Below are 27,099 nucleotides of genomic sequence, written 5' to 3' on the forward strand. Positions count from 1 at the left end.
TGCCCAGCTGAATAAATGGGTAAATACTTGGAAGTTGCTTCGGAGAAAAGTGTCGGCTAAATGAATGTAAACGTTGATCTTCTGTGCAGGAAGGGCCTTTTCTTTCAGATGAAGCACAGGTCTTATGGTGTGGAAAGGGCACTGTTCTAGATGATGCACCAGTTTGTGGTTACTGGAGCAATGGCATTTCCACAGAACAATCAGGAGGACTGGCTCAGTCCTGGGAGTTAGGTTGGACTCTTTGTAGGAAATGGTACAGAGAAGGACTCTGAACAGCGATCATGGAGAATAACTCTCATTCTCTGTACCCACCCACAGAAGCACCTTGAGCTATAGACTGGTCCAGCTTCATTGCTCCAAGAAGTGATACCTGATGTCATTTCTGGCAAAGGCCATTAGGCTCTACAACTATGTAGACATTTTTAGACAATATGGTGTTAGTACCATCCTGACAGCTTGGAGACTCCTTATAATGATGATGTACTGGCATCGTATTGTCTTCAGTGGTTCTAAGCTCTCGGTATTCCTTTTTACTTATGTCTACAGTTTTTATTTATGCACTTTTACACTTGCCTCAGTGTGATATTTGTGTACTCCAGTATCTTTTGTCACAGGTTTTCTTGTGTATGTATGTATGTATGCTGCTATAGCCTTATGAATTTCCATCAGGATTAATAGTTTCTACGTATTTATTTATGGGGTGGTGCGGTAGCGCAGTGGGTTGGACCGCAGTCCTGCTCTCTGGTGAGTCTGGGGTTCGAGTCCCACTTGGGGTGCCTTGCGATGGACTGGTGTCCCGTCCTGGGTGTGTCCCCTCTGGCCTTACGCCCTGTGTTACCGGGTAGGCTCCGTAACCCCGTATGGGACAAGCGGTTCTGAAAGTGTGTGTGTATTTATTTACTAAATGTACAGTCACACGCATATACAGTACTGAGGAGCAGCAGAGTGGGTATCACAAGCATTACCATTTATTTCCAAAACCACTGGCACAGCTGCAGTAATAAAAATTACTCCTTAGAGAAGTCAATGTCAATCATACTAAAATTAAAGCTACTGATTGATGTGAAATACGCAACATTACGCATTTTCTTGCCACTTGTAGTTTTGTTTCTCGTCATCAGGAACTACTAGTCCTTTTGTTGACTAGTTCCACTATGGTCTCCATGGCAACAGATCGCCGTTTACTGTCGCTATTTTTGAGGCACCAACACTCAACAGCGGACACCAGCTATCAACACTGTGCGAAGTGAGTAAAGGTGACTCCACAGACTTGTTCCCTTTGGCTGCGTTTTACTGACATCTGTTGGCACGGAAGGTAAACACACTTCATCATGTTTGCTACACTACCAAAAATATTAGGGAAAAGATCATAGCAGCGAAAATATGCAACGTCTTGGAAAAAATGCTACTTTTTAAAAATATTTCGAAACTCGATGGCTTGTAACCAGAGAGGCAGTGCATGGCTAGTATGTTCTCCCAAGTGCTGTATATAAATGTATTTATTCCGTATATTCAAATACCTCCATGCGTCTTGGACTCAACTCGTGTCTACACTCCATTATGAGCCACGGGGAACCCTAATTCCCTCTGTGTGTGTGTGTATACTTGGCAAAATAAATGGGATTCTGATTTCTGTAGGCAAGACATGTTGAACATACTTTCTGATCTTCACTTCGAGGTGCCAAAGTTCTTCTCGGGAATAGGGAATTACACATAACTCTGGAGTTAGACAATCTTTGATATACGTGTCTTTATTTAAGGATTTGCGCTATAAAGGTAGTGACGTTGTGAACCCCTTAGCGAAGAAGTTAAATCCAGGAAAATCCAGGACTTCGCCGAGTTTTTCGCTCCACGTTGCCTGGTAAAGCGACTTCTAAAAATGGGAAACTTGCTTTTCCCACATCGTTCAATGATTGGATGGAAACAACGCATGCGCACGAAAGCCTACCTTCACCCTTTAACCACATACCTAAGAAAATATGCGCCATGTTGGTTTGTTCTGGAAATAACCGTTCGATTTGAACCAAAATGGCGCTTGTTTCACAAAGCCTGGTGATAGGAGATGGAAGCCGAGGCCACTAGTGCTTTGTCTTGATCACATTTTTGCTTGGGCCGCATAGGTAGAAAAAGTCTCCCACAAACAGTAACAACTGTTCTTTGAAGATCATGTTTGTACCTGTCTACGGAGTAAAAAAGTTTGGAGGATAACTCGTTTTACCTATCTGGCAGTGAATATCAACACGCTACATAGCTGCTTAAGTGCATGATTTTTGGGACTTAGTGCCTAGCCTAGTCTCCGCGTTGCGGAACTCTTATTCACTTCTGCTCATACCATCCAAACAACGAGTTCTTTTTTTCCCCAGGGGTGTTTTGGTTTCCTGTTATTTATTATTCAGAAGTGCCCCGAGCGGACTTGTTTCCAAGGGTGATGGTCAGTTTGTTCGCGTTCCCGGCGGCGGCCGCTGGTGACCGAGAGAGCGACAAGATGGCGGCGGGAGCCGCTCCGGTTTCTGCTGGATCACTGTGTTTTTAAAGACCGGCGACCGGCCAGGATGAACCTGTGCGCCCAGTATTTAAGGTAAAATATAAGACTTTATTGTAATTACCGTCCATCTAGCCAAGAGTAGGTTTATTTTAATCTATTATTCGCCATTTTTGACGGAGGGATGCCTGCCTGGTCGGTCAGGAGACTGGCGGCCGCGTTATGGGAAGAAATGTGTTTTTCCTCAGTTCAGGTAGCAACAGAATATTTACAGTAGTATACTATATAAATATTTGTAATAGCTTCAAGGAATGACGACTACTTTGAGGGTATACCGTATACCTGTATATTAAGCACTAGTATGATCATATCGGCTTGTGTGCTCTTTCGGGACATGATACAGCAGCGTGTTGACCGTCTCCATTGACAATATGACAGTTGACTGTTTCACGCTTCATCATCATACTTCATTAATAATGAAAATATATATTATATAAAGTGTAGCTCGCATTCTGACGGTCTGTGTGGTTACACGGCTAGTATATGTGTATGAGTGCAAATGTAACTTCTCTTCTGTCGACACAATGTGTGGATGTCCGCACATTGATACTCGGAGACCGTGGCGTGTCCACATGATGTGGGGTCTCACACCTCCCACCGTCCGCATCATAATTCATACAAGTTCACAGTTTCGGGGCTTTGGCTGTATTAACAATTAGCATTTGTACTTTAATATTACACATTTCAGGCAACTGATATTGACTTAATCATGTAGATGATGAATCGCGTTGGTCAAAAGTGTCATTTAAATTTCTTTGACGAGGATCATGTATGTGTTACCCATACAGGTGTGTGTTGTGTCTATTTGTTTCGATCACTATGTAATCAGTAATGGAGTTTGAAGTTTTCCTCTTTTCGGGATTTTAACGTTCCCAAATAGCCACGCTTAATCTTACAACATTGGCTGTCAAAAGATTACGCGTGCAACTTCGTGGTCGACCTGCCACACTTGGTTTTTTTTTTTTTTCCCCCTTTTTTTTTTAAAAAAATTTAAAAACTTTCTGTACACTCATCATGAGAGGAATGCCCGCCCTTTTTCCACGTGTACAATTAACAGCGTACATAAATTGTTAGAGCGATTTTTTTTTTTGGGAATTGACGGATTAAAATTTGCTGCGGTCTGTTTGTATAAAATAAAGTGTGCGTGTGTATTATATATGTAAATTGCACGTCAAGAAAATAAAGTTGCCTTTTTCCCTAGTGTCAAGTGTGTGTGTGTGTGTGTGTGTGTGTGTGTGTGTGTGTGTGTAACGTAGCGTGAGGAGGCTCAACAGTGCATTATTAGATGAAATGAAACGCTCATTCACTTGTGGTTTAAAATATTAATTAAATAAGAGTCCACTTATAAGCAGCTCTATCAGGTATCTGATCTGTATCGGCCACATTTTTCAAGTAACACCGTGTTGACATTATTCATTGGAGGGTTATGACTTCCTTGGCTTGGGTGTCACTCGACTCACTTTTGTCCTTCTTTGTTGTACAGTTATTTACTCGTTGAATTATCCTGGAGTATATTTAGATGAGGCAAAACAGGGCGAATAGCTCAGGAATTTCGCAGTGAAGGGAGTTAGCAGTACAAATTCAGATTATTGCTGCGATTGGCTTGTATTTTGCGGATCAAAGTGTTGAGTGCGAGAAACGAGCCCTTTACAGCGACGAACTGCCGCAGTGGCGGCCTGCTAAATAGTGAGAGTGCTGGAAGAGAGCGGGAGAGGAGCTTCCTGCCAAATAGTGCGCAGCACCGCCTGCTCTCGTTGTAGGTCACGATGTGTGTGTGAAGCAGACCCACATACTGGACTTATCAGGGCCATTTCCACCAAGAACGAGTCAATAAAACTGCACCGAGTGTAACACAAATCTCTTTATACCTCCATTCGTTTTGTCTATTCATTATGATTTTATGAACACCGGCTTCCGTTGTAACTTTATCAGCACACATTGATGATCTCGTTTATTCGTGTAAAAAAAAGGTGCGATGCAGTGTTTTGTTTTGCAACAGCATGACTGAGTTGCTAAACAAGCTTTTAAATAACCTTGTGATAACCATGCAGTGTTGTCTTAACTGGCTGTATCAGTGAATATTGTATGTTTTGTAAATAGTACCAGTCAAGATTTCATCTCTTGTGTTACTGCTAATGCAAATAGAGTAAGATGTGTTTCATTAGAAATCAAACTTGCTGTGCTTGGTTATTAACCTCTGCTTAGCTGGTACCTTTGCCTTGGCTTGGTGATTTTAGTGTTTAATAATCCACTTTCTAATGATTTACCCAGATTTTTGCAGCAGAATATTGTCTGTATTAATCAAAGGTAAATACCGCTTTCTCGAGGGGATTATTATAGCAGGAGCAGTATTTGAACGCAGAAACTATAGACTGAAATACTCTGCACACTTATATTTCTAGCATAAGCTTACTTGGTAGCATGTTTGTCAAAGTGTGGCTGAGTATTTAATGTTTAGATTTACTTGGTTTTTTTTTCTTCCCCCCATCATGTGTTGCTTTATTAATGTTATCAAATATTTCATATGTCTATACTATATTTCTAAAAATTCCTGTAGGCAGTTAAATTGAACAGAATGGTTTGCTGGCTTTCTGTAGCTTTTTATCTATACACATTAAATGTGGTAACACTGCTAAACGTATGATTGAACAAACTTAAACTGTTGCTCTTTAATTTTTCAGTATCTTTGTTGTTTTGTATTTCAGAATAAAAGTGATAGTGCTTACCTTGATTATGTGGATATAAATGAAAAACAATTTTTGAAAAGCTTTGTATATCGGCAGGTTTATTATAGGGACCTTTTTGAATTTTTGCTTGTGTTTTTAAACAGCTCACATTTAATAAGTAACTGCTACATATGTTGAAAGTAAGCGTAATAGTTACACGCTGTTGTTAATGTTGCAGAGGACCTTGTACATTTTTTTTGTGTGTTTGGTCATACATTTTAAATTTTTCTCCTGGAAATGATTGTTACAATAGGTATTTTCATCCTGTGGAAGACTGTATTGCCTCCTGTGCCCCAGAAGTAATTTGCCTTCAAAATGAAGCTCAAATTTTCATGGATGAGTCCAGTACTTTAGTTCATTTCACTTGTAACCAGTTGGTATAACGACAGTACTCTTAAAGCTACTTCCCTTGGTTTCGTATTCCACGTAGCTGTAGTTGACACAAAAAAACGGGTCACATAATCATGAAGCATGGCATATAATTTTTCAGCTTGTGTTGCCAGCTCTGATGTTTTGCCTGCTGCTATGGTAGTTTTAGAAAACTCAATGTTAAAACAGCTTGATTTTCCTTACAAAAGGTGACCTTCCAAGCATAAAATGTTATCGTGTACTTGTTTGCTGGCTGTCTGGCTACTGATATTTCGTAAAGTCCAGTTTGTGAGCTGGCTAATGATATTGAATTGTTTCTATAATTGATGGCACGGCACGTAGTGCTGGTGCCTCACCCTCTTTGGCTGTGGATTGAGATGCGGGTTTGAATCCAGCTCACTCTGTGCATGTTCTTACCGTGTTCTTGTGGGTTTTCTGCCACAGTCAAAAGCATGTTTCAAATAATTGGTAACCCTAAATTGTTTGTAATGTATGTCTGTGGAAGTGAATGTGTGAAATCCCCCAGGCGTTGCTCGGACATTCTGTCCAGGATGTACTTTGCCTCACAAAGTACGCTTCTGGGATAGCCTGCAGATCACAGCACCCCTGCATTGGATGCGTGGTTGATAGTGATGGATGGATGGTTGGATAGTTCTGTATAGCACCCTGTTCATTAGGCTACCATTCTTTGTAACCTACAGTCTTTTGTATTTCTCATATACACATATAAAAGAACTTATGTAACTGCTATCTTGTATTCTTAAAAACATTAATAATGGTATTGTACAAATCTTGTCAAGTCCCATGCTCCGATTCACCTTGTATAAAGCTGTCAGCTAAATAAGTAATAATGCATTACTTGTCTTCACACCTTTTCTCAGTGCACCATCAGCTTAGTCCCACCTTCTGAGGTTTGTTAGCACTCTTGCTTCAATATCAAATAGCTGACTGGCTGGCTCCTCCAGTTTCTACAGATTGGGATTATTGCACACAGACCTTCAAAAACTTATCCATGTAGACAATGACAGTCTTCTAAAGTGTGGTGAATTTTTTTTTTTTTTTAGTTGTTAGACAATTCCTTTCTCAATCATGAATGCCTTTTTAAATTTACATTTTCATCTTAACAACTATAGTCCCTGAATGCACCATAGAAAGGATATACTGGCCATGTCGATAAAGTCTAGACATCAGAATTTCAGGTTCCATGAACTGATAGTTTTGACTAAATAGAGATTTGAGCAGTCTGAGTGTTTACAGGTGCTTGCACTGTCAAATTATTTTGGTATGTGTCCATTGGCAAAACAAGATTTTACTGACTATGTTCTTGAAGGTTCTGCTTTTGTGTAAGTATAGACTACAGCCATGGAAACTGATTTGATTCATCTGTGCAAGTATCATCTAATTCATTCGCATGTGAAAATGATTTTTTTTTTTTTTCTTCCTTCAACAGGCAAGCAGAGGCCCTGAAGGCTGACATGACAGGTATGCCCAGCATGTTTATATACTGATGGGTGTTCAGTGTCATAGAGTCTACTTGTAGATCTTGACTTATTTTAATGATATATTGATTCATTAATTTTGTATCTACTGCATACCTGTTGTCTGCAATGGTGATGCAGTTTTCAGTTACACTGCATTGCTGTATTGGTACATTGTTTTGTGGTATTGTTAATTAAATTTGCAGGGATTGTTGTTAACTAGTTTGAATCCAACCATACTAAAGTGTTTCCCTGTACACTACAATTCTAGCATTCACTGGCTTATTTTATAGCTTATGTAAAGTAAGTTTATAAAAAGGCACTGAAAAGTATAGTTTTAACAAAATTAGTTATCCTTTCTGTGAATGCAGAGAATTACTTTGTGAACTGCCCAAAGAGTAATTTTTACATTGTTTGAGTTGATCTTAGATTTGGCAGATTTAACTGGCAAACAGATAAATTGACAAATTTCATAGAATTAACATAAAATACCCTTTGTCATGAAGTCTTGACAACCTTTGCCTTTCCCCAAATATTACTATAGATTCAAAGCTGGGTCCAGCAGATATCTGGACATCAAGGCAAGCTCTGCAGGACCTTTACCAGAAGATGTTGGTGACAGACCTGGAGTATGCTTTAGACAAAAAAGTGGAACAAGACCTGTAAGCTCCTTTTTGCAAAATATTGTTAATTGTGCAGTACAAATGTACTTATGCAAAAATATATTTTTTCAGAACATGGATTTTGAGTGATGCAATAAAATTTGGGTAATTTTATTGTTTGCCTGTGTCAGATGGCAGGATGTCAAAGTATTTTGAGTATCTGACCAGACTAGGTCTGTGTTTGTTCTGAAACTGGCGGTTGGGAAAAATTCAGGAGAAACCCAGATTTTTCAGCTGTAAGAATAATCTACATTAGTGAACTGATTCTTTTTATACATAGAAACTGGAAATGAAACTTCTACATGGAACCAGATTATTTAAGCGTTTTCTATTCTACAGTACACTTGGTCTAATACAGGTGTTGCCAGTTATAGTTGTTTTTACTTCATTACTCCTGGAGTAAAAGTAGTGTGTTTGGCAGTAAATGTTTTTGTTCATACAACTACTGTGCAACTTTGTAAATGATAATTTTTCAATAGTAAATTCAGGATTCTCTAATTGCTAAATGGCGCAGGTGGTACAATGGTGCACCGAGTAGCGGGTGGGTTTGATCCCCTCTTACTTACTCTCTGTGAAATCGGCATGTTCTCCCCGGGTTTCCTCTCACAGTCCAAACACATGCTTTCAAGTGAATTGGTAACTCTAAAATTGCTCATAGTGTGCGTGAGGAAAAAAGTGTGTAGATGAGTGACTCATTGTACGTAGTAGAACGTAGAATTATAAGTCACCTTGGATGAAAAAGTGTGGTCTACATTGTGTTGATTGGAAGCCGCTTAGCGCAAATCATCTAATAAGTGAATAAATTTAAATGTTTGAGCATTTAGAGATTTGAGAATCCTCAAGTTCTGGCATAAATGAATGTGGCTGTCAGTTTATTTGGAGAGATGATAGCTAAACAAAATGTTCTTTCCAGCTGGAACCATGCATTTAAGAATCAAATAACAACACTACAGAGTCAAGCCAAGAATAGAGGTAACCCTAACAGAAGTGAAGTTCAGGCCAACTTATCCCTGTTTCTTGAGGCAGCTAGTGGATTCTACACACAAGTAAGTAGTCATGAGTTTGTGTTCTGGCTGATTTTTACACTTGGCTTAAAAGCATTCCGAACATCATTAGAGATGTGGTTGCTGAGCCATACTGTTAAGTACATATTTGTTCTTGCTTGAAACAATTTTTGAAGATGTTTGGAAACTGAACTGACTATAAATTCATATAATTTTCTAATCTAACACTTGTCCATAGAGATATGTTTACTTGTACTAACAGTACAGTTATTGGTTAAAGTGTATAGTACTGCTAAAAGATGGAACCTTGTATAAAGGTGTCAGATAAAAGCTGTCTAATAATCATGTCACTTAAGAATACTTTTAACATGTAAAGCATCTATGATGTGTAATTATGTAAAATCTATGCCTGATTCCATACCACATGGCAAGTGCATTTATTTATTAATTTATTTCTTTTAAAAACAAGCAAACCTGCAGTTTGTAAGGGTTTTTTTTACACTCTGTATTGGATTTTCCATTTAGGACTGAGTCTGAGGAAATGCAGTTTTATTGTCTAAACGAGCAGAGGAAATCTCACCTTATGTTTTTTTTTCCAGCTGTTGCAGGAATTGTGCACAGTGTTCAATGTGGACTTGCCTTGTCGGGTCAAGTCATCTCGACTGGGAATAATCAGCAATAAACAGAATAACACCAGCGCCATTGTAAAACCCCAACCAAGCTCTTGCTCATATATTTGCCAGCATTGTCTTGTGCACCTTGGAGACATTGGTGAGAGAACTGGGTGGACGTGGCTTGTGATGAACCAAGCCTGTTGTGATACATTCTTAAGATTTTTTGTTTGTTTTTGTAATAATGCATATTTTCTTGTTTCCAGCACGGTATCGCAATCAAACCAGCCAGGCAGAGTCCTATTATAGACATGCGGCTCAACTTGTACCTTCAAATGGTTGGTAGAGAGTAAATCTTCTACTGTTTCAATGCTGTGATCATTTTATTATGAGTTAATTGTTGTGAACCAGTTCACTTCTGTATGTGCTGTAACTGTAATTTTGTTTAAATAGACCATTACATACGTAAGATTTGATAAAACTACAAATGATGCTGCAAATGAAACTTTTTTTTTTTTTTTTTAAAATTGAAGTTAATCCCTTTCTTAACACAAACACTGAATAACGTCAGCAAGGAAAAAAAATTGATTTTTTAAAGAGAATTTTGAATGTTTTTCTTACATTAAAATCTACCTTTATCAAATGGACTCCAACTATAGCAAATGATTAACATTTTTGCATCACACATTAAGATCTCCAAAGCACTTTTTTTAAACTTCATTGCAGCATTTGAAGTCTCTACCCAGCATAACTACACAGCTTTTCATTAAAGACAAAATTCCCTTATTTTAGTAATTTGATTCACTAATCTAAAAAAATGTATCCAGATGTATTAATAACAAGCAGTTATTAATTATGGGTAAGTGGATGGAAACCTAATTAAATTAAAATTGTACATATTTTGTAGTAGTAATAAATGTGATTGAGCACTAGTGTTTGAATGGTCAAAATGAATGAAGCAGTTTACTTTTCCTCCTTACAATTTTTTTTGAAAATTACACATTTGCTTTAATATTTCAAACTTTGAAATTCAATCAATTTAGTCAGAGGTAATGAAGAAGTTCACTGGATTAAAAAAATTAAATTTACCAGGGCAGTTCTTCTAGGTTTTGGATAGTCAGCTTCACATGGAAAAGTAACATTGCCCCTGAAAGTTCACAACATTAATTTTTTTTTTTTTTTTTTTTAATAACTTTAACAGGGCAACCTTATAATCAACTGGCTATATTGGCCTCCTCTAAAGGTGACCACCTCACAACGATTTTCTACTACTGCAGGAGCATTGCTGTCAAGTTTCCTTTTCCTGCAGCTTCCACAAACTTGCAGAAAGCACTCTCCAAAGCTCTGGAAAGGTAGTGTATTCAGTTAATGCTTACATTGACATTGTTTTGCTGGTCAGTGCTTTATAATTTAGATATAAGATGTGTTCATCATGTCAGCGTAAGCAGAAGAGAATGTATTTTAACTGTGACAGCTGGTAGTGTAGTGGTTAGAGCTACTGCCTTTGAATCTAAAAAGGTTGCAGGTTCAAACCACATCTCCATCTGTAGTACCCTTGAGCAAAGTACTTACCCTGAATTGCTCCAGTAGAATTACCCAGCTGTATAAGTGGGTAAATAATTGTAACCTCGTAATAATTGTAAGTTGCTTTGGAGAGAAGTGTCAGCTAAATGAGTAAATGTATATGTAAACTGGAATCTACACTACTAGAGTCACTTACGTGCTTAAGTTTATGTGATCTGAATTTTAAATGCGGTGACAATTATGGAGTAATTTTTAAGCAATATTGTTATGTAATTTGAAAGATTTCACCTGAATAAAAAATCTGCCCTTATTCCAAGTTATTATAATTTTGTATGTGTATATTCCAGTAAAAGGTTGGCAAGTCTAAAATCCAGTATTTATAGTATATTTGGGAAGATTTTGGAATTGTTGAATTAATGTGAAGGGATGGGCTGGATGAGGTGCATAACAATAGCAGGAATTGTCTTTCTATTTTTTCATTTATTTGTTATGACAGGTTATTTGCATCATGTACAAACTAAACATGTGTTGATTCTGCTTTTTTGTTTGTCCATTTTAGCCGTGATGAGGTTAAAACCAAATGGAGTGTTTCTGATTTCATCAAGGCCTTCATTAAGTTTCATGGCCATGTGTACTTGAGTAGGAGTCTTGAGAAGCTCAGTAGTCTAAGGGAGAAGCTGGAAGAACAATTTCAGGTGATAAGCTAAAAATGTGTTACTTAAATTTCTTGTGGTATGTATAGTATTTATTTTAGAATCTACAGGAATTTTGTCTTTGACCAAAAGTCATACTTTCACCTACAAGCAGACCAAAGCAATTTCTATAGTGCAAAGCAGGGGGTGACCATGCCAGTTGGTCTCTGTGCTCAAACAATTTGAAAAGATTGTAATAGGACAGTTACCACACTAAACCTGAATCCAAATGATGTAGAATAAGAAAAAGATACTGCTGTCTTGCATCGAGCCTTATTGGCTTTTTTTTTTAAATGTTTACACAAAGAAATTCAAATGGTAACAATACAGGAGAATTCACAGTCTGAAATCCTTTTGTGAACATAGAAAGCAGCGGTGTATAATTACAATGCTTTCCTCTGAGTTCAGTTTATTGTAACACTCCTGTATTACACTGCTTGATTCTTGTAACGCTTGTTTTACATGTTTTCCTGCAGAGGTTAATTCTTCAGAAGGCCTTCAGCTCTCAGCAGCTGGTACATATTACGGTCATTAATCTGTTTGAACTCCACCATCTGAGGGACTACAGTAGTGAGGCAGATGAACAAAACTTCAGCCCGGATGAACAGATCAGCTGGATCCAACTGCTAGCCCTCTTCAGTATGCCCTTTTTTAAATCCCTTCCTGCATATTCCTGAATGGCTACGTCTCTTTCCACTAACACTTTGAAACTGAGCTGAGAATTCAAGTGAACCCAAAGAGATGATGATTTAGGGAAAATTCCGTACTCCTGCAGAAGACAGAACATTTCTCAGTCTTGATTTAATGCCTTTCATTGTCCTAGAAGTGCAATTTCTAGGGGGACTTTAATTTCTAGTATTTCTAATCACACCTCTGGCTGTAGTTCCCCTGAGCAAGGTACTGGCAACTTTGTAAACTGATTTGTTTCTAACTCCAGGGTCCAGGCTGTTTTTGAGATGCCAGCATACAGCATTTTATTTTTATTTTGACGCTGTAAATGTTTTGCATAGCTTCTGTGTCCTGTCGAATGACATTTAGTATAAATTCACTGTTTTTCCTTCTTTCCTCACAGTGTCATTTTTGGGCATCATGTGCAGCAGGGCTTTGCTCAGTAAGAACCATGAGGAGGTCCTTGGCGAGTGCCCTCTTCCAGCCATCAAGGTTTCTTTAGACTGGTTAAAACTGCGGCCACGAGTCTTCAATGAGAGCGCAGTGGACAAAAGACAGTAGTAAGTTCTCTGTTAAATTCATCAAATCATTTTATGCTAGATTGGCTTTCCATGTTTTAATTTTGATGGGCTTTGTTGTATTTTTGCATTATATTCCTGTGCTGTGTGTTTATAATTTAACACAGCTTTGGTTTAGTCATCACCATTTCAAGAAGGTGGATGTATATAATTTACATGTTAAATTAACGGTATTATACAACTTCGCCTAAACAAATTTATACACTGTTTCTCATTTTACCACAGTGTTTGGTCATGGCTGGTTGCAATCCTGAACAGCTTCCAGCCAAGGGAAGATGATGTGACTTGTACTCCAGGTATTTTACATAAGCATCTGGGTCCTGTTTGTTCAGTTTCATTTCCATGTGTTCCTGGAATTGTGACATGGTTACATGCTACAGTATTTAACTTAACGGCAACCAGAAAATATGAAAGCCAAGAGAATTTAGAATAACGTGTCTGCATCTAAGTCTGTCTTTCTGTTGATGTAATGCACACATTGTATTTCCTGTGAGATGTTCGTTGCTTTGGAGAAAAGTGTCTGCTGAATGAATACATGTAAAATGTAAATTAATTGGCTTGCCGAATTGTTCAGTGTTGTGTACATGCTTGTTTTGACAATACTCAATTATTGGTCCAGTACTGAGACCAAAAAAGTATTTAAAAGGACTAGAGGTCCCTTATGGCAAACAAATCCATGATAACATTAATTGTAGTGTAAAATAACATGTATGAAATTAGTGCTATGTCAGAAGGTTCTCTTAATCATTCCTTCCCCTATAGTGATGCCCTTACCAGAGGAATTTGAGCTGCAGGGGTTTCTGGCTCTCAGGCCCGCTTTACGGTATGGTGTTAACTTGTTATATAAACTCAGAATAAAATTTTTTTGCATCAGTGTTTTATATATTGTTTTGCCTATTTAACCTATTTTTGTGGGATTTTTCCTGTAACAGAGCACTTGATTTTTCAAAAGGGCATCAGGGCATCATTGGTGATAAAGGTCTGCCTACCCGAGCTCGTCATCAGAGACTCATCAGTCTAGGAAAGTGGGTAGCTGACAATCAGCCGAGGTAACAGATTTCGTGTTCATAAAATTAATTTTCCAGATAACCGTGCTAAAGTCATTAAACTTAGGTTCCTTTTTAAAGGACAAGGTATGTAAAGAAAATCAGGTCCCAATACTTGCCCCTCTGCCAATTATTTTGCGTGTTATAAGAGACTACTGCTGGCACTTTGCATGTCATCAGCTATATAACCTTTGAAATATTACATAGTGAAACTGTAGTTTGGGCCTTGCAATGATGCACACAAAGAATTTTATTCTTGTATATTGATATTGAAAATTAAGCTCAGCTAAACTAGTTTTTTATAACAGTTTTTCAGGGTGATGTTTTGCACAAAGAAAATGTCAGGGTTTTTTTTTTTGTTTTTTTTTTTTTTTGGTGTTATCACATTTATTATTCACATTGCTCTTTTGCTTGGGGGTTTCTTCCTTTTGTGTTTGCAGGTTGATACAATACCGCATTGAAGATGGTGTTCTCCAGTTCATAACTGACATACCACAAATGATAATTGAAGAGCCCCAGGATAAAGATGGCCTCGTGCTCCAGGAATCCTCCAACAGTGACCCTCCATCTAGTGAGGGCAGCATGGGGCTCAAGTCTGTGCTTTCAGTGGGCAAATCCCACGGTGGCGGTCCAGAGGGTGGTGAGAGGCCAGTGGTTACATTCAAGGAGAATATCAAGCCACGTGAGCATAGCCGGGAACTGGCCCGCAATCTCCACCAGAAAGAGGGGAGCAAGGATAGGAGGGACTACAGTAAGGGCAACGGCACCCCCTGCAAGAATGAACAGAAGAAAGACAACAAAAGAAAGAATGAGTCTAAGAAAAACAGCCACGAGAAGACTCCAGATTCAGGAAAACAGGTGAAAGACTACCTTTAATGCATGACTCCGATTAGCCTTAGAAATAACTCAGCTTTAGTCGTTTGACTGGCAGAAAAGTTTGTTGTAATAACAGGCTGTCTAATTTTTAGCATGATGGAAGAGCTTTATTAAATTGAACTTTGAACTTTTTTTTTTATTTGTTCAGTTTTCTGTAGACTTGCCAATTCCCTTGGTTGCCATTTCTTTCTGCAGGCAAAAGGCCAGTCTGAGATGACAAAGGTGCCAGTATCGGAGTCCAGAAAGACTCCAGTGACACAGACTCAGACCACTAGTTCCTCCCAGTTCATCCCCATCCATCACCCAGGAGCCTTCCCTCCACTTCCCAGCAGGCCTGGTAAACCAGCAAGTGCTTCTCTGTCCAATTGTCTTTGACACACCTAGTGTTACAGCACTTTGATGCATTGTTATTTCATTGTGGCATTGTCTTATTACAAATCATAAATCCAGTATATAGTTTGAAATGAACACAAACATGTTTAACATTCTTGTGACATTTCATAGTTAAGTTCATAGGCCAATAGGGCAATTTTTTCTTCGTATCGTTAGTTTAATTTCAGAAAAATGTAAGTCAATACATTTTAATGTTCCGGAGGTCATTTTTCAAGGTCAATCAAGCTTACAGGCACATTGATCTCTGCTTTTCTTTTCTTATGGCAGGATTCCCCCCTCCGGCTTATGTTATACCCCCTCCTGTGGCCTTCTCCATGAACCCAGGCTTCACGTTCTCTACTGGGGTGTCTGTTCCTGGACCCTTTCTACAACCTGCCTCCCACACTCAGACAGGCACCCAGATACCAGCTGGGAAACAGTCACACATTCCTTACAGTCAGCAAAGGCCCTCGGGGCCAGGAGCCATTAACCAAGGTCCCCAGCAGCAACAACAAGGACAGCAGCCATTGCAGCCATCCGCACAGCTGCAGGTGCAGGCTTTGTCTCAGCAGCAGCAACAGCAGCAGCAGCAATCTCCCACAAAACCCATGGCAGCCCAGCAAGGCAAAAGTCCCCCTCACCATCCAGGCATGCAGCAGGTAATGATTTTGCTATTTAGTAAAGATATTTCTGTTGTATGTCTTTATAGCCTGAGTTGTGTCAATATTAAGATGGGCACAGCTTACAAATAACAGAAAAATTAATAGCTATTTTCCTGTTCATCAGTTTGTGGCATGGTGACATGGCTGTTAGTGTTGATGCTTTACTGCTTCTGGGCAGTAGGTTTGTGTCCAGCTGTCTAGGTGGAGTTTGCACATTTTCCCTATGTTCCCTTTGTTTTCCTTCAGTTTCCTGCCACAGTGCAAAAATGTTTCAGATGTGGCTCTAAATTACCCCTATTTTTTGTGTGTGTGTGTGTGTGTGTGTGTGTGTGGTTGCCCTGTTATAGACTGTGGTCCATCAAGGGTTTTTGCCACCTCACACCCTATGCTTCTAGGATAGGCTGCAGACAGCTATGACCCTGCATTGGACAAGCTCTTATGAGGATGGTTGACAGATAATTTTCAGAAATCACTTCTTGTAAATTACAATTTTAAATATGTGAAATATTAGTTTTCAAAATTTCTGTAAAGTTTTATTCTAGTGAAAGCAGCTTAAAAATTCAATGTTTTATTTGGTGTTTTCTTTCCCCCCTCCCAGTTACTTGTTTAAGTGGTAGTGTTCCACCTGTAAATGTTGTGTGAGACAGTTTCATGCATCTATCTATTCCTGGCCTTACCAGTACATGCAGGTCAGTGAGCAGTCAGGCCAGCTGTGGAACCAACACCAGCCCCAGCCATCACTGCAGAAGATGCCGCTGCCTGTGAAGCAACCCTTCTTCATGTCACCCCAGGACCCAATGAAGCTCTTTGAACATCAGGTGCAGGCAGTGCCCATGCAGCCTCCACAGTCCATCAGCACGGACAAGAAGGTCAAATATCCAGAAGTCAAAGCACAGGATTTCTACTGGGAATCTCCTTATCGTATGGCAGACAACCAACCTATGATGAGTCATCAAGTGACCAATGAGCGGCTCATCAAGCGTCAGCCGGTCTTTTGCCCTGAAAAGGATTGTGTGCCCAGGTTGTCATCTTTTGAGGTAGGGAGATACTGACAAATCATGTCACCGATGTCGTGATCCAGAAGTACCCCAAAGGAAAAATGCGCTGATAATGGAAAGTCATTTCGTCAGTTACCTTGAAGTTACTCTTTGCTTAAAAGTTTTCTTTTCTTAGTGCATTTCCCGGATCTGTTTGAGGTGGGGTATATTTTTTCTAGATGCATTTTTTTTAATTTGATTTTGGCTGAAAGTACATATATTTTTAAAAATACTAATCTCAGTTCAAGCGTTACATGCCATGGGACTCCCCTGCTGTGCTGGATGTCTGACTCAGAAGAGAGTGCTGCGTATTAATTTTTGTGTGGCGCAGATGGGTGAAGATGGGTCTCACAGCGCATGTACTGTATAAATACTATTTCAATATGCATTTCAGGCAAAGTCGTACTCTTTTGGTTATGGTAAATGTAAAATTTCTTGGCACTTAATTAGTAGTACAATGTGTAAAGGTGAATCTGTAAGATATGCGTTTGGAGGCAACTGCTTGTAGACTTCTTCCATTTTCACTTTGATTGCAGTGGATCTAAAGTATTATAATGACATCAAGTTTAAGTTGTTCAGCTCAGTTTTAGTACTTGTAAATGTCCACTCCCTTTAAAGAGGGGAAGTTAATTTACTGATGATAGGTGTACACTCCAAACAATCCATGTGTTTCATACTGTCTCTGTGGGATCAAAGGACCTGTTCTCTTCCGAGGTAAATGCTATCCAGATGCCCTTGAATACATAGGAAATGGCCTAAAGAATAAAATGTGTGATGTTTAGGTGAACACCTTATTTATTGGTTCTGGATTACACGGCATATGTTATCTGGCTACAGTAGGCCAAAAATGACAATCCATGCTGTTGTCACATGATTTGCAAGTATTTTGTACAGTCAGGGGTCCATGGATGATATATTGAATTTACGAGTGGGGTAACAGTGTGGCATTTAATTACTCAGAACAATACTTAGCAAAATATATTTATTTGAGTAGTCTACAAACTTTTGTGTATGTGTTGAAAAAAATTGGGACTGGCCCAATAGTAAATGTTAGGGTGATTATTCACACACACACAAACTTACTATGCTGGGTTTTATGACTACCTAAATACATGTCATATGTTTCTTGCATACCTTGATACCCTAATTAACGTGATACAAAAAGACATTTTTTGTTTGTTTCTTCCAGCGTCTATGAACCTAAGTCTTTTTTGTTTGTAAATTTGTATCCATTTTTCACTCATGGATTTTGAAGTTCAGTGTTTACCTTCATACACAGCTATGCATTAAAATAAATGCAATATCTAAATTAATACCATTTCACATAACACAAATGCCAAAGTTTTATGTACAATGTTTTTTTTCTTTAAAGCAGGCTAGCTATTGCTTGTGCCATATTTTCATATTCTTTGTGCCTTTCTACCAGCTGGTAAAAACAGGGGAATATTTTACAACAGAACTGTCTAATACCCAGTACACTTGTCTTATGAGAAGTGGTTTCAAGTATTAACTGGCCAATTATAAAACATTAAGCATTAATATAACTTTTATTTAGCATTCCTGTTTACTTAGATGGAGCAAAAAGGGCCAACTGGAGGGTTTTCAGTACATTTTGACCCAGTTTGTTCCACAAAAACATCCAACTGTGTAAATGACTGAAGACATTACTGTTGAAGTTTTTGACTAAGCAATGGAATAATCATAGTGCTGTCGTCGTTCAGTTATGTAAGCTGCCAATGATTTACAAGTATTGGTTAATCTGTTAATCTCCTTTTTTTTTTTTTTTTTTTTTTTTTTAAAGTAATTACATCATGGAAAACTCCCAACATGAGATAGCGGTTCTCTTATATTTTATGGTCTCTTCCTCCTCCCTACTTCTGAGCACTGTATAAGTGCAAAACATTCTAATACAAACTGTAATAAAATTGGCATCAAGTGCTGTAGTGGTTTAGTGAATTGATCAGTCACTTTTTAAATCAGTAATTCTTATTTACATTTAAAATGTGATATCCATAAATTTTGAATACCCTGTACAATTTGACTCATTCATGAAGTGTCAAAAGATGCCTAATTATGAATTTATCATAACGGTAAAGAATTGTACATCTTGCTTCATAACATTGAATACCTATTAATATCTTTAAATTCATGGACTTTGCCTTTAAAAATACACCAAGCAAGAATCCTAACTTTCAGGAATAACTTCAAAAACTAGGATTGCAATTTTTCCTTTTTTTTCCTTTCTGTATCAGTTGTCTGTCCAAGTTACGCAGCATCTCAGGGCAGCTGATGCACACTCCTCCAATTCCCATCCTTTCCTGTCTTCTTTCTTTTATCATGCTTATTTCTTTAGTACCATGCATTAGGGTTTGACGCTGTTTAGAGATATGGCATGTCTCTTGTTGCTGGACACAGGCAATCTTGTAGGTTTCCATCTGAGAAGGGAGGGCAAAATTTTTCACTTTATGACCCATTCAGAAATTGGTCCTTGAGAGTGGGATAGTGTGGGTGTATTGCCATCAAGAGTAGTAACTAAGCATCACAATTCATTGCTCCAAGCTCTTTGTTTGGAACTGGTTGTGTGTAATGCAAAAAGAGACATCGTATAACTCCCCAGACATTGAAGAGGTATAAATGCTCTGAAGATGATGAAGAGCACAGTTTAATGCAGGCCCACTTAGCCTTCTCCTACACCACTTATTTTTGGCGTTTAGCAGTCATGACACTAAACCAGGCCAACATGCTGACAAGTGAGGAGTCAGCCTGATGTCCACTAGCATCCACTTCCTACTGGTTGATCTGTTTCTTTTCCCTTCCTTTCTGCTTCATCTTTCTCACTAGGACAACAAGAGCTCCCCTCTTCTACCTCCTGACCTGTTAAAAAGTCTAGCTGATTTTGAGGAGGAGGAAGAGCTGGCCTTTACTAAGCCGCATGATTTCTACCAGGCTTTGGCTGGCCCACTTAGCACTGCTCCTGGACGAAACATATTTGTATGTAGTTCTCTTCATCTTCCTGGTGTACTACTCTATTGCATGTGTTACACATGTAAGTCTTGGTGTCAGCATTTATCCTAGTGCAAAGAAGGTAGGGAACCATGTGCTGCTGAAGAAATTGAGAGTATGTGGAAGGAGTATACAGGAGTGTGATCTCAGCAAACCCTTTATGCCTCGGTGTTCTTTTCGCTCTTTGTCCTCCTAAAAATCAAGAAGCTCCTGTTGTGACTGTTACATGAAACTACTCTGCTCCAGTAGGCTTGGCCAGCTAGTTTCAGTGGCTTTCCGATGTTCATTTGATTTCATCTCGTTACGCAGAAATGTGTACCAATTTATCTTCAAAAATGTACTAGTCTGAAGTACGTGATAGCTGTAGTAAAACCTGAATATTTTGTGGCAAAATTACAAATTCTATAATACATAATGCGTCTCACACACTGTAAAAAATGTATTTTTAGGATTTATAAAATCTTTGCTACTCTCTCCTGTAGTTGCCAAACTTGTCAAGACTGGACAGAGCACCTGAGGTTATTTCACAGTCATCTTCCCTTCTGCCCTTGTCTGGATTTTCAGCTCAGGTCAGTTGTCAAATGAGGCTGAAGTTTTTAGCAGGTGTAGGATCTCTGTGTTTTTTTTTCTGTTTTGATTGCTGGATTCTTGCCTCTATGTTTTTTTCCAGTTCAAGTCAGTTCCCATTTTCTCTTTTTAGCCAAATTGTTAGTTTAATCTGCCTCTAAGGACTAATCTTGGTGCCATATTCTTGAGTTCAGGCTACTATTTCAGATTTTGACAGAGCAGCTCCTTCCTCACTCTTGTCTCCTGGTGCCATTTTTAAATTTTTTTTCTAGTGTTCAATATTTTGTGGGACTGAAACTGTAGGTTTGGAAAACAAAGACAGTACAGAATGCATTTTTTTCTTGATGGAACCCGATGTTTTTTTGCCTTTTCCAGTTCCTGATTTTGTTTTGTTTTGTTCAGTGGCATATTGCATTTAAAAGTCATAGTAATGTTGGCAAGTTACAGTAATATAAATTACACTTACAGTGCCTCAGATTTTCAGTAATACTCTTACTCAAGATTTGCTAGAATTCAAGTCCAAGTAACGAAATATAGGGGTTCTGCTACGTGTCCCTTTCCTTGTGGGTTTTTTTTTTATTTTTATTTAAATTAAATTCTCTTAAATTGTTAAACTTAATGCCAAATGTCCACGCAGTAAATTACACAAATTGTCTGGCAGGTGTTCCAGTAGAACGCAGATGTTTTCTGAAACGTTTTTCCCTTTTAAATTAAAGCCACACAGTCTTTTGGCATTCAAGCAGCATCCTTAAATTATAAATTATATACTGTATAATGCCACATAAATTGTGCAGTTAAGCTTTTGTTTTTCTTCCAGTATTTTAGAAAACTACTACTTATTGGCAAAGCATATCCACATTTTCTAGTTATGTTCTTTACCTTTCTCTTAAACTTAGTTGTTACTGATACGGCACAGTGATTACCTCATGACATTGAGTGTTTATGCTTGTACTTTTTTTGTCGATTATTTGGCAAGAAAGTGTAAACTCATGCAAACCCTAAAAAAGAGAATTGGGTATTTCAAACTTGAGTGTAAAAAAAAAAAAAAAAAAAAATTTCACTGCAATTCTGTAAATCTCTTTACCATTTTACTAACTTAATTTGGCACATTAAGTCTATTCTAAACTCAAGAAATTGTCATACTTACATCAGGTGTACTGATGATACTTTAATAGCCAACCAGCAGTCTTATATGGGAACAGCTAAAAAATGTGTTAAATTTAAGTGGAATTTGATTATATTCTTAATCTAAAATCAGCTCAGGTGACGTACGGACACCCCTCTATTTACGTAAATTTGACTTACAAATCTGGATTTATGTGAAAAATTCCCGGCATACACATTATTTACAGATAACGTTTACGCAAAACATCAGAAATATGTTCAGCGCAAGTTGGCATAACCAGACAAGGCAGGAAGCTGCATCTTCCCAATTCCTGCATGTTTTGACTCATGAACGCATCTCCTCGTTAGTGTAGTGCTTTCTTTGCATATTTTTTACCCTCTTCATTATTTGCAATGCCTGGTGGTAAACGTGCACTCGCAGGAAAATTAAAACTGTCTTGCAAATGTACAGCAACTGATTTGGAGATGAAATTAAAAATAATAAGGAAGTTTGAAGGTGGACCAAGAATAAGCTTATCGTCTATAGCACAGGAACCAGGTTTAGCCCTATCGACTGTGAATACAATAGTCAAGGATGCTGCACATATAAAGGAGCACATGAAAGGAACAGCTAACATGAAAACAAGAAATGTCAAGATGCAGTAACAGGTGGAAAAATAATTATGTTGAATGGTTGGGGGAGGAGGGGGAATCTGATATATGTAACTTCACTTGCGTAAGGGGTTGAAGAATGGTCTATTCGCATAAGTAGAGGGGTGTTTAATTGGTTATAAGGTGGTTCTATTCTATGAAACCCATACTGAAATGAGCACTACTGTATTTTCCAGCATAGCTCGGTGCTTGGAAGGATCGTGGCATCGTCAAATTGTTTAAATTGCATATATTTTTGCACATGCAAGTTACAAGTAGTCTTGTACACAGTTGTGTACAGCGTACAGTATGTATCGTGATGTTTCATTAGATAGCATACTAAATTAAAATTACTGCTGATTGTTTTGATGATATTTTAGTACATTTTAACGTGGTAGTGGTACATTGTATAGTCCCAGCAAGCTATAATATATTTTTTAATTCTTAACTTTTAAAATGTTATTAATATTAAGGCCTACTGTTCACTGGTTTTGTCTATGTTTTGTTTTTAGGAGAATTCCTATCAAAACAGCAGCATTTTTAGTGAAGCCTATGGGAAAAACATGACCCCAAATCCCAAACCAGATATTCCCTTGGCACACCAGGAGGCTTCACTCTATTCCCTGTTTGAAGGCACTCCGTGGTCTCCTTCTCTTCCTGCCAGCTCAGGTATGACTGTTAATTTACTTTATTTTCCTTTTGACATGATTTTGCCCATCGTCATTCGCTCGTTTTTGCTTTGTCATTGCAAAAAAAGACATTAAAAAGTGACCAACAGATGAAACTAGGAACGTAAGGTACGTGAAATTGAGGTTGATGTTTAAAATCTTCATTGCTAATAAGCATTGTGAAATCAACGTTGGCTCAAGAAAACTGATTCTTAACTGCAGTTGTAAAAGAATCCGTCTGAGAAAGAGAAAAAAAAACTTTGGACACCGTTTTTACCATTTGCTAAATTTGCGTATTAACTTGTTCTTCATGATCTTTACTTACAGACCACTCAACACCAGCAAGCCAGTCTCCCCACTCCTCAAATCCCAGCAGTTTGCCCTCATCTCCACCCACACACAGTCATGGCTCTATCCCCTTCTCTAACTTTGGACCCATTGGGACCTCTGACAGCCGAGACAGGAGGATGACAGACCGCTGGAAGGCAGAGAAAACGGGTAAATCTGCATAATCTTACTAACCTTGTTTATGTGCCTAACAATATTCTGTTTTATATTGGTTTAATTCAGTATTGTAAGAGGTAAGGTCTACTCAAAACCGATCTTAAAGGCATTTATATGAGTGCATGTAAACATTTCTGAATATACTGTGAATGTAAAAATTGTCAGTGTGTCTGGAAAACAAATGCCAAGATTCAGCAGTGCCTTCATATCACCTGCCTGTGTCTCTGTTTGTACCAGTTGGGGGCTTCGGTTTGGACTACTTGCCCGCTGTGTCTTCGTCTGAGAACAGTTGGCACCAAGCAAGTGCTCCCAGCAGCACCTGGGCAGCGCAGGAGTCACCCATGGAGGACTCCTCTACAGTCCTCTTGGACAGTCTTAAGGTACAGCAGGACTAATGTCAACAAATTTAGTGGTGATATAACATCACAGGAGTGTTTTGGCCGCAGGCTTTCCTCAGCATGTGTCACCATTAGGGGGTTACTCTTACTTTGCTCGCTGTACATATCTTAACATTGATTTCTATTCTGACATGAAGGCAGTAGTCTAAGAAACCCAGATTGAATTCCAGTACAATGGTTATTTTTAAATACACAGGAGATTAAAAAAATAAATAAATCATGTTATCAGCTGTATATCCCATCTAATTGAGTATATTTCTATTGTTAATAGAAGGCACATATTTAAATTGATTTTAAATATTTTATTGTGATTTTTCTGTCTAAGAGAGGAGTTTGGGGGTAACTTTTGAGTCGAATTTCATTCGTAGTGACCACTTCTGTTCCAGAATGCTGCTTCATACTGTTAAAGAATCACCAAAAGTTTGCCAGTGTCTCATTAAGAAAATGGTTTCTAATGCATCTTCTAATTTTGTTACATGTGGTGACCAACAGTTTAACCAGTATTTCCTTAAACTGCAGCTGTGGTTTCAGGCTTTGAATATTCTTTATACCATTCAAGGTGTTTAATGGAAATGTAGTGAGAAATTGATTTCATCTCCCTTTAACATACATGTACTGTTGCATTGCAAAAATAAGGCTGTGATGTACAAATGCATCCCAAAAGAATAGTATGTTCCAGACATTTGATATTTTAAGAAGTTTTAAAAATGGTTTACATAAGATGCCGTGGAGATGACCTCTGTATGTGTCCTGTTGCTATTTCCTCTGGTTCCTCTGCATTCCGGCCTCGTAGGGAGATTCTCTTCCCAGGCTCTACAAGGCATCTGTCAGGCTGCAGATGCTTTCCTTAATAAGGCTGTGCTTTTCCCTGTTCTTTGCTCTTCACCCCCACAGTCAATCTGGTCCAGCTCCATGATGCATCCAGGCCCCTCAGCCCTGGAACAGCTGCTCATGCAACAGAAGCAGAAGCAACAGAGGGGACACGGCACCATGAACCCACCGCACTGAAGCCGACAGACGCAAGGCTTTGTGGAAATCAACAGCATTTGGGGGCTGTGGGAAGGCCAACGACCCAAACGCGTTCGACAGCCTCCCGTACGACTCTCCCCCGCCCCGCCGGGCGAGAGTAGAGCGACCGCGTTCTCACTCTGCAGCTCCACTGCACAGACGGGTGCGCACTCTCACTCAGCTGCTCTGCACCAAGCTGCAGCTAAGCGACTTACGGACAAGAGCTCCCCCCCCCTCCCCCCCTCCGTTGACACCATACTTCCCGACCTCTGTAGAATGATAGGGAAGGACCACCGTACGGCTCTTCAAGACTCCTGGTTCATCCTTAAAACCTCTTGTCTCAAAGAGGACAGGCAAGTGTTGAAAACTGGTACGCTGTACAGGAGTGCCAGGATCAGGAGGGAATGGGGTAGAAGGCAAGGCCACCTAAGGCATATCAAGTTGTTGGGGGGGTGGAGAAGAGTGTGTTCTACTTAAGTCGCTTTTTGTTTTTTCCTTGGAGTAAGGCGTTTTTTATCTGGTTAAAAATGAAGTATATTGAAATGGTAGGGATGAGTGCATTTCTTTCCGAAAGCATTCAGAAGTCAATACAGAACGGAGCGAGTTGGACGCCCCCTCTGCTCATCAGGCAGCAGAAACGTACTTTTTAGGTATATTGAAATGATGGAAAACATCTCCAGGCCCATAAGGTTAATTGCGCTGCTGGCTACCAGCGATGCTGGGTTGACAGTTGCAGAAAGAATGAGAAGCTTGTGTAGGCGGGGGTGTAATCTATTGATTAGTATTGACAACTGCAGTAGAGATTGCTATATTATAATACTGTATTGTGTGATTCGTTATGTAGCAGTTCTAGACTTATGAAATACAGGCTATATATGTACACAATAGTTTACTGCTGATAGGGGTGGGATGTTTATGTTCCTCATATTTCTCCTATACCTGCTTCCTTTGAGTATACACTCTAGCTTACCAGCATAGCAGTTTTGTTCATGTTCTGCCTTTTTTGTATTTTTAAGAAGTTTGGTGGCTCTCTCTGTGCCTGGTCTTTTTTTTTTTTATTATTATTATTTTGATTGTTACAATCATGGTTGGCAGCATCTTTGAATAATAAAAATTGACGGGTCCAGCAAAGCTGCTGGTTCAGCAGTATGGGGCACAAACCACATAGCATTGTTTTCAAAAGAGCATTGCAGGTATGGACCTTGCAAGAAGCCACTATGAAATGAGCAGCGGTGGTGAGATCCATGCTGATGGCCTCTGGCACACATATTGAAAAAGATAAATATATATTTTGTGGTTTAAAAACTAAAGCATAAAAGGGAAAGTCCCCACCCTCCCAATGTTCAGAATATTTTATTAAAGACCACTTTAAATGATGTGTCTACTTGATGTGTTGACTGTGCTTGTTGCATTGAAATATATATATTAAATAAGGAAAAAAAATAATTTGGACTGAATGCTAAGATGTGATTGGTTAAAAGCCTTGCATCACTTTTCAGTACTTTAACATCTCCAGAAAAATAACTGCACTAATTTTTTTTTTTTTTTTTTTAAAAATCTGTGCATTTTCATTGGGATTGAAAATCTTGCTGTGCTCTTAATCAGCATCAGTTGTGTTTCCAAGTGTTCCTAAGCTGTTTAGATGGCGCGTTTAAGAACTCTTTGTGCTCGTTTAAAACTACGCAGGAGTTTTATGAAGACTGGGAAAGGCCTGAGACCCTACACAGAGAAACGGTTTCTCTATAAGGGGGGTGATGTTACATCCTTCCTGGGCTTTGAAACCAGCTAGGTAGGTTTAGATTTTGTTCCACCTCGTGCTCCTTAGAATTCCAGCAAGCTGAACAGTGGATTTGGAGAGTCTTTCCTAAGCATCTTGTACGAAGACTTGCAGGAACACTGCATTTAGTGCAGTAAACATTCCAGTGTGGGTGTCCTGCAGTCCGCCCTTACAGCATGCAGCACAGCCAGTCACCATCAGTCACCATGAAACCATGTTGCAAAGTTCACCTTGGAACTCTGCATGAGAATATGGCTTATGGAATGTTTTGTGTATTATTGGATAGGTGTTGAGGTACTCTGAAGTGAAAGGGGGTGGGGCATTATTAACAAACTTGGTTTTGTGTTCTAAGCTTTTGTGTTACCTGTCTGTGTAGGCACTCTTCAGCAGTTGCTGAACTCGGCTATGCCTTTAATAAAGTAAACCATGTTCTCAGTGACTTGTCATTTGCACCATTATTGGGAGAAACTCCTACAAAATTCAGAATGAAGCCCTTGTAGCTCCTGAGTCCATCCTCTTCCTTGGGATCCCCTTTTTCTAAGGGGAAGGACTTCACAAATCCCTTAACACA

The 27,099-nt window shown here is 38.9% G+C and overlaps 1 protein-coding gene across 5 annotated transcripts; it reads left to right on the forward strand.

Annotated features, from left to right (window-relative positions):
* Positions 1-1,237: 1,237 nt before the first annotated feature.
* On the forward strand, positions 1,238-26,961 carry smg7 (SMG7 nonsense mediated mRNA decay factor). 5 transcript variants are annotated; one of them, XM_029250326.1, is made up of 24 exons: positions 1,238-1,315; positions 2,364-2,578; positions 7,088-7,119; positions 7,660-7,777; positions 8,691-8,823; positions 9,381-9,552; positions 9,659-9,730; positions 10,594-10,744; positions 11,476-11,611; positions 12,085-12,247; positions 12,681-12,837; positions 13,081-13,151; positions 13,618-13,678; positions 13,788-13,904; positions 14,342-14,759; positions 14,973-15,114; positions 15,438-15,808; positions 16,492-16,848; positions 19,690-19,839; positions 20,334-20,420; positions 22,686-22,842; positions 23,169-23,339; positions 23,583-23,725; positions 24,638-26,961. In XM_029250326.1, exons 2-24 carry the CDS (start codon positions 2,553-2,555, stop codon positions 24,749-24,751), a joined length of 3,519 nt encoding a protein of 1,172 aa, XP_029106159.1. In that variant the 5' UTR covers positions 1,238-1,315; positions 2,364-2,552; the 3' UTR covers positions 24,752-26,961. The 5 variants fall into 5 exon arrangements, with proteins under 5 accessions (XP_029106159.1, XP_029106160.1, XP_018609154.1 ...); XM_029250327.1 differs by lacking the exon at positions 1,238-1,315 and adding an exon at positions 2,014-2,120; XM_018753638.2 differs by lacking the exon at positions 1,238-1,315 and having other exon boundaries at positions 2,014-2,578.
* The last annotated feature ends 138 nt before the right edge of the window (positions 26,962-27,099 follow it).

This window comes from Scleropages formosus, chromosome 3 (genome assembly GCF_900964775.1).
Source record: "Scleropages formosus chromosome 3, fSclFor1.1, whole genome shotgun sequence".
NCBI lineage: Eukaryota > Metazoa > Chordata > Actinopteri > Osteoglossiformes > Osteoglossidae > Scleropages > Scleropages formosus.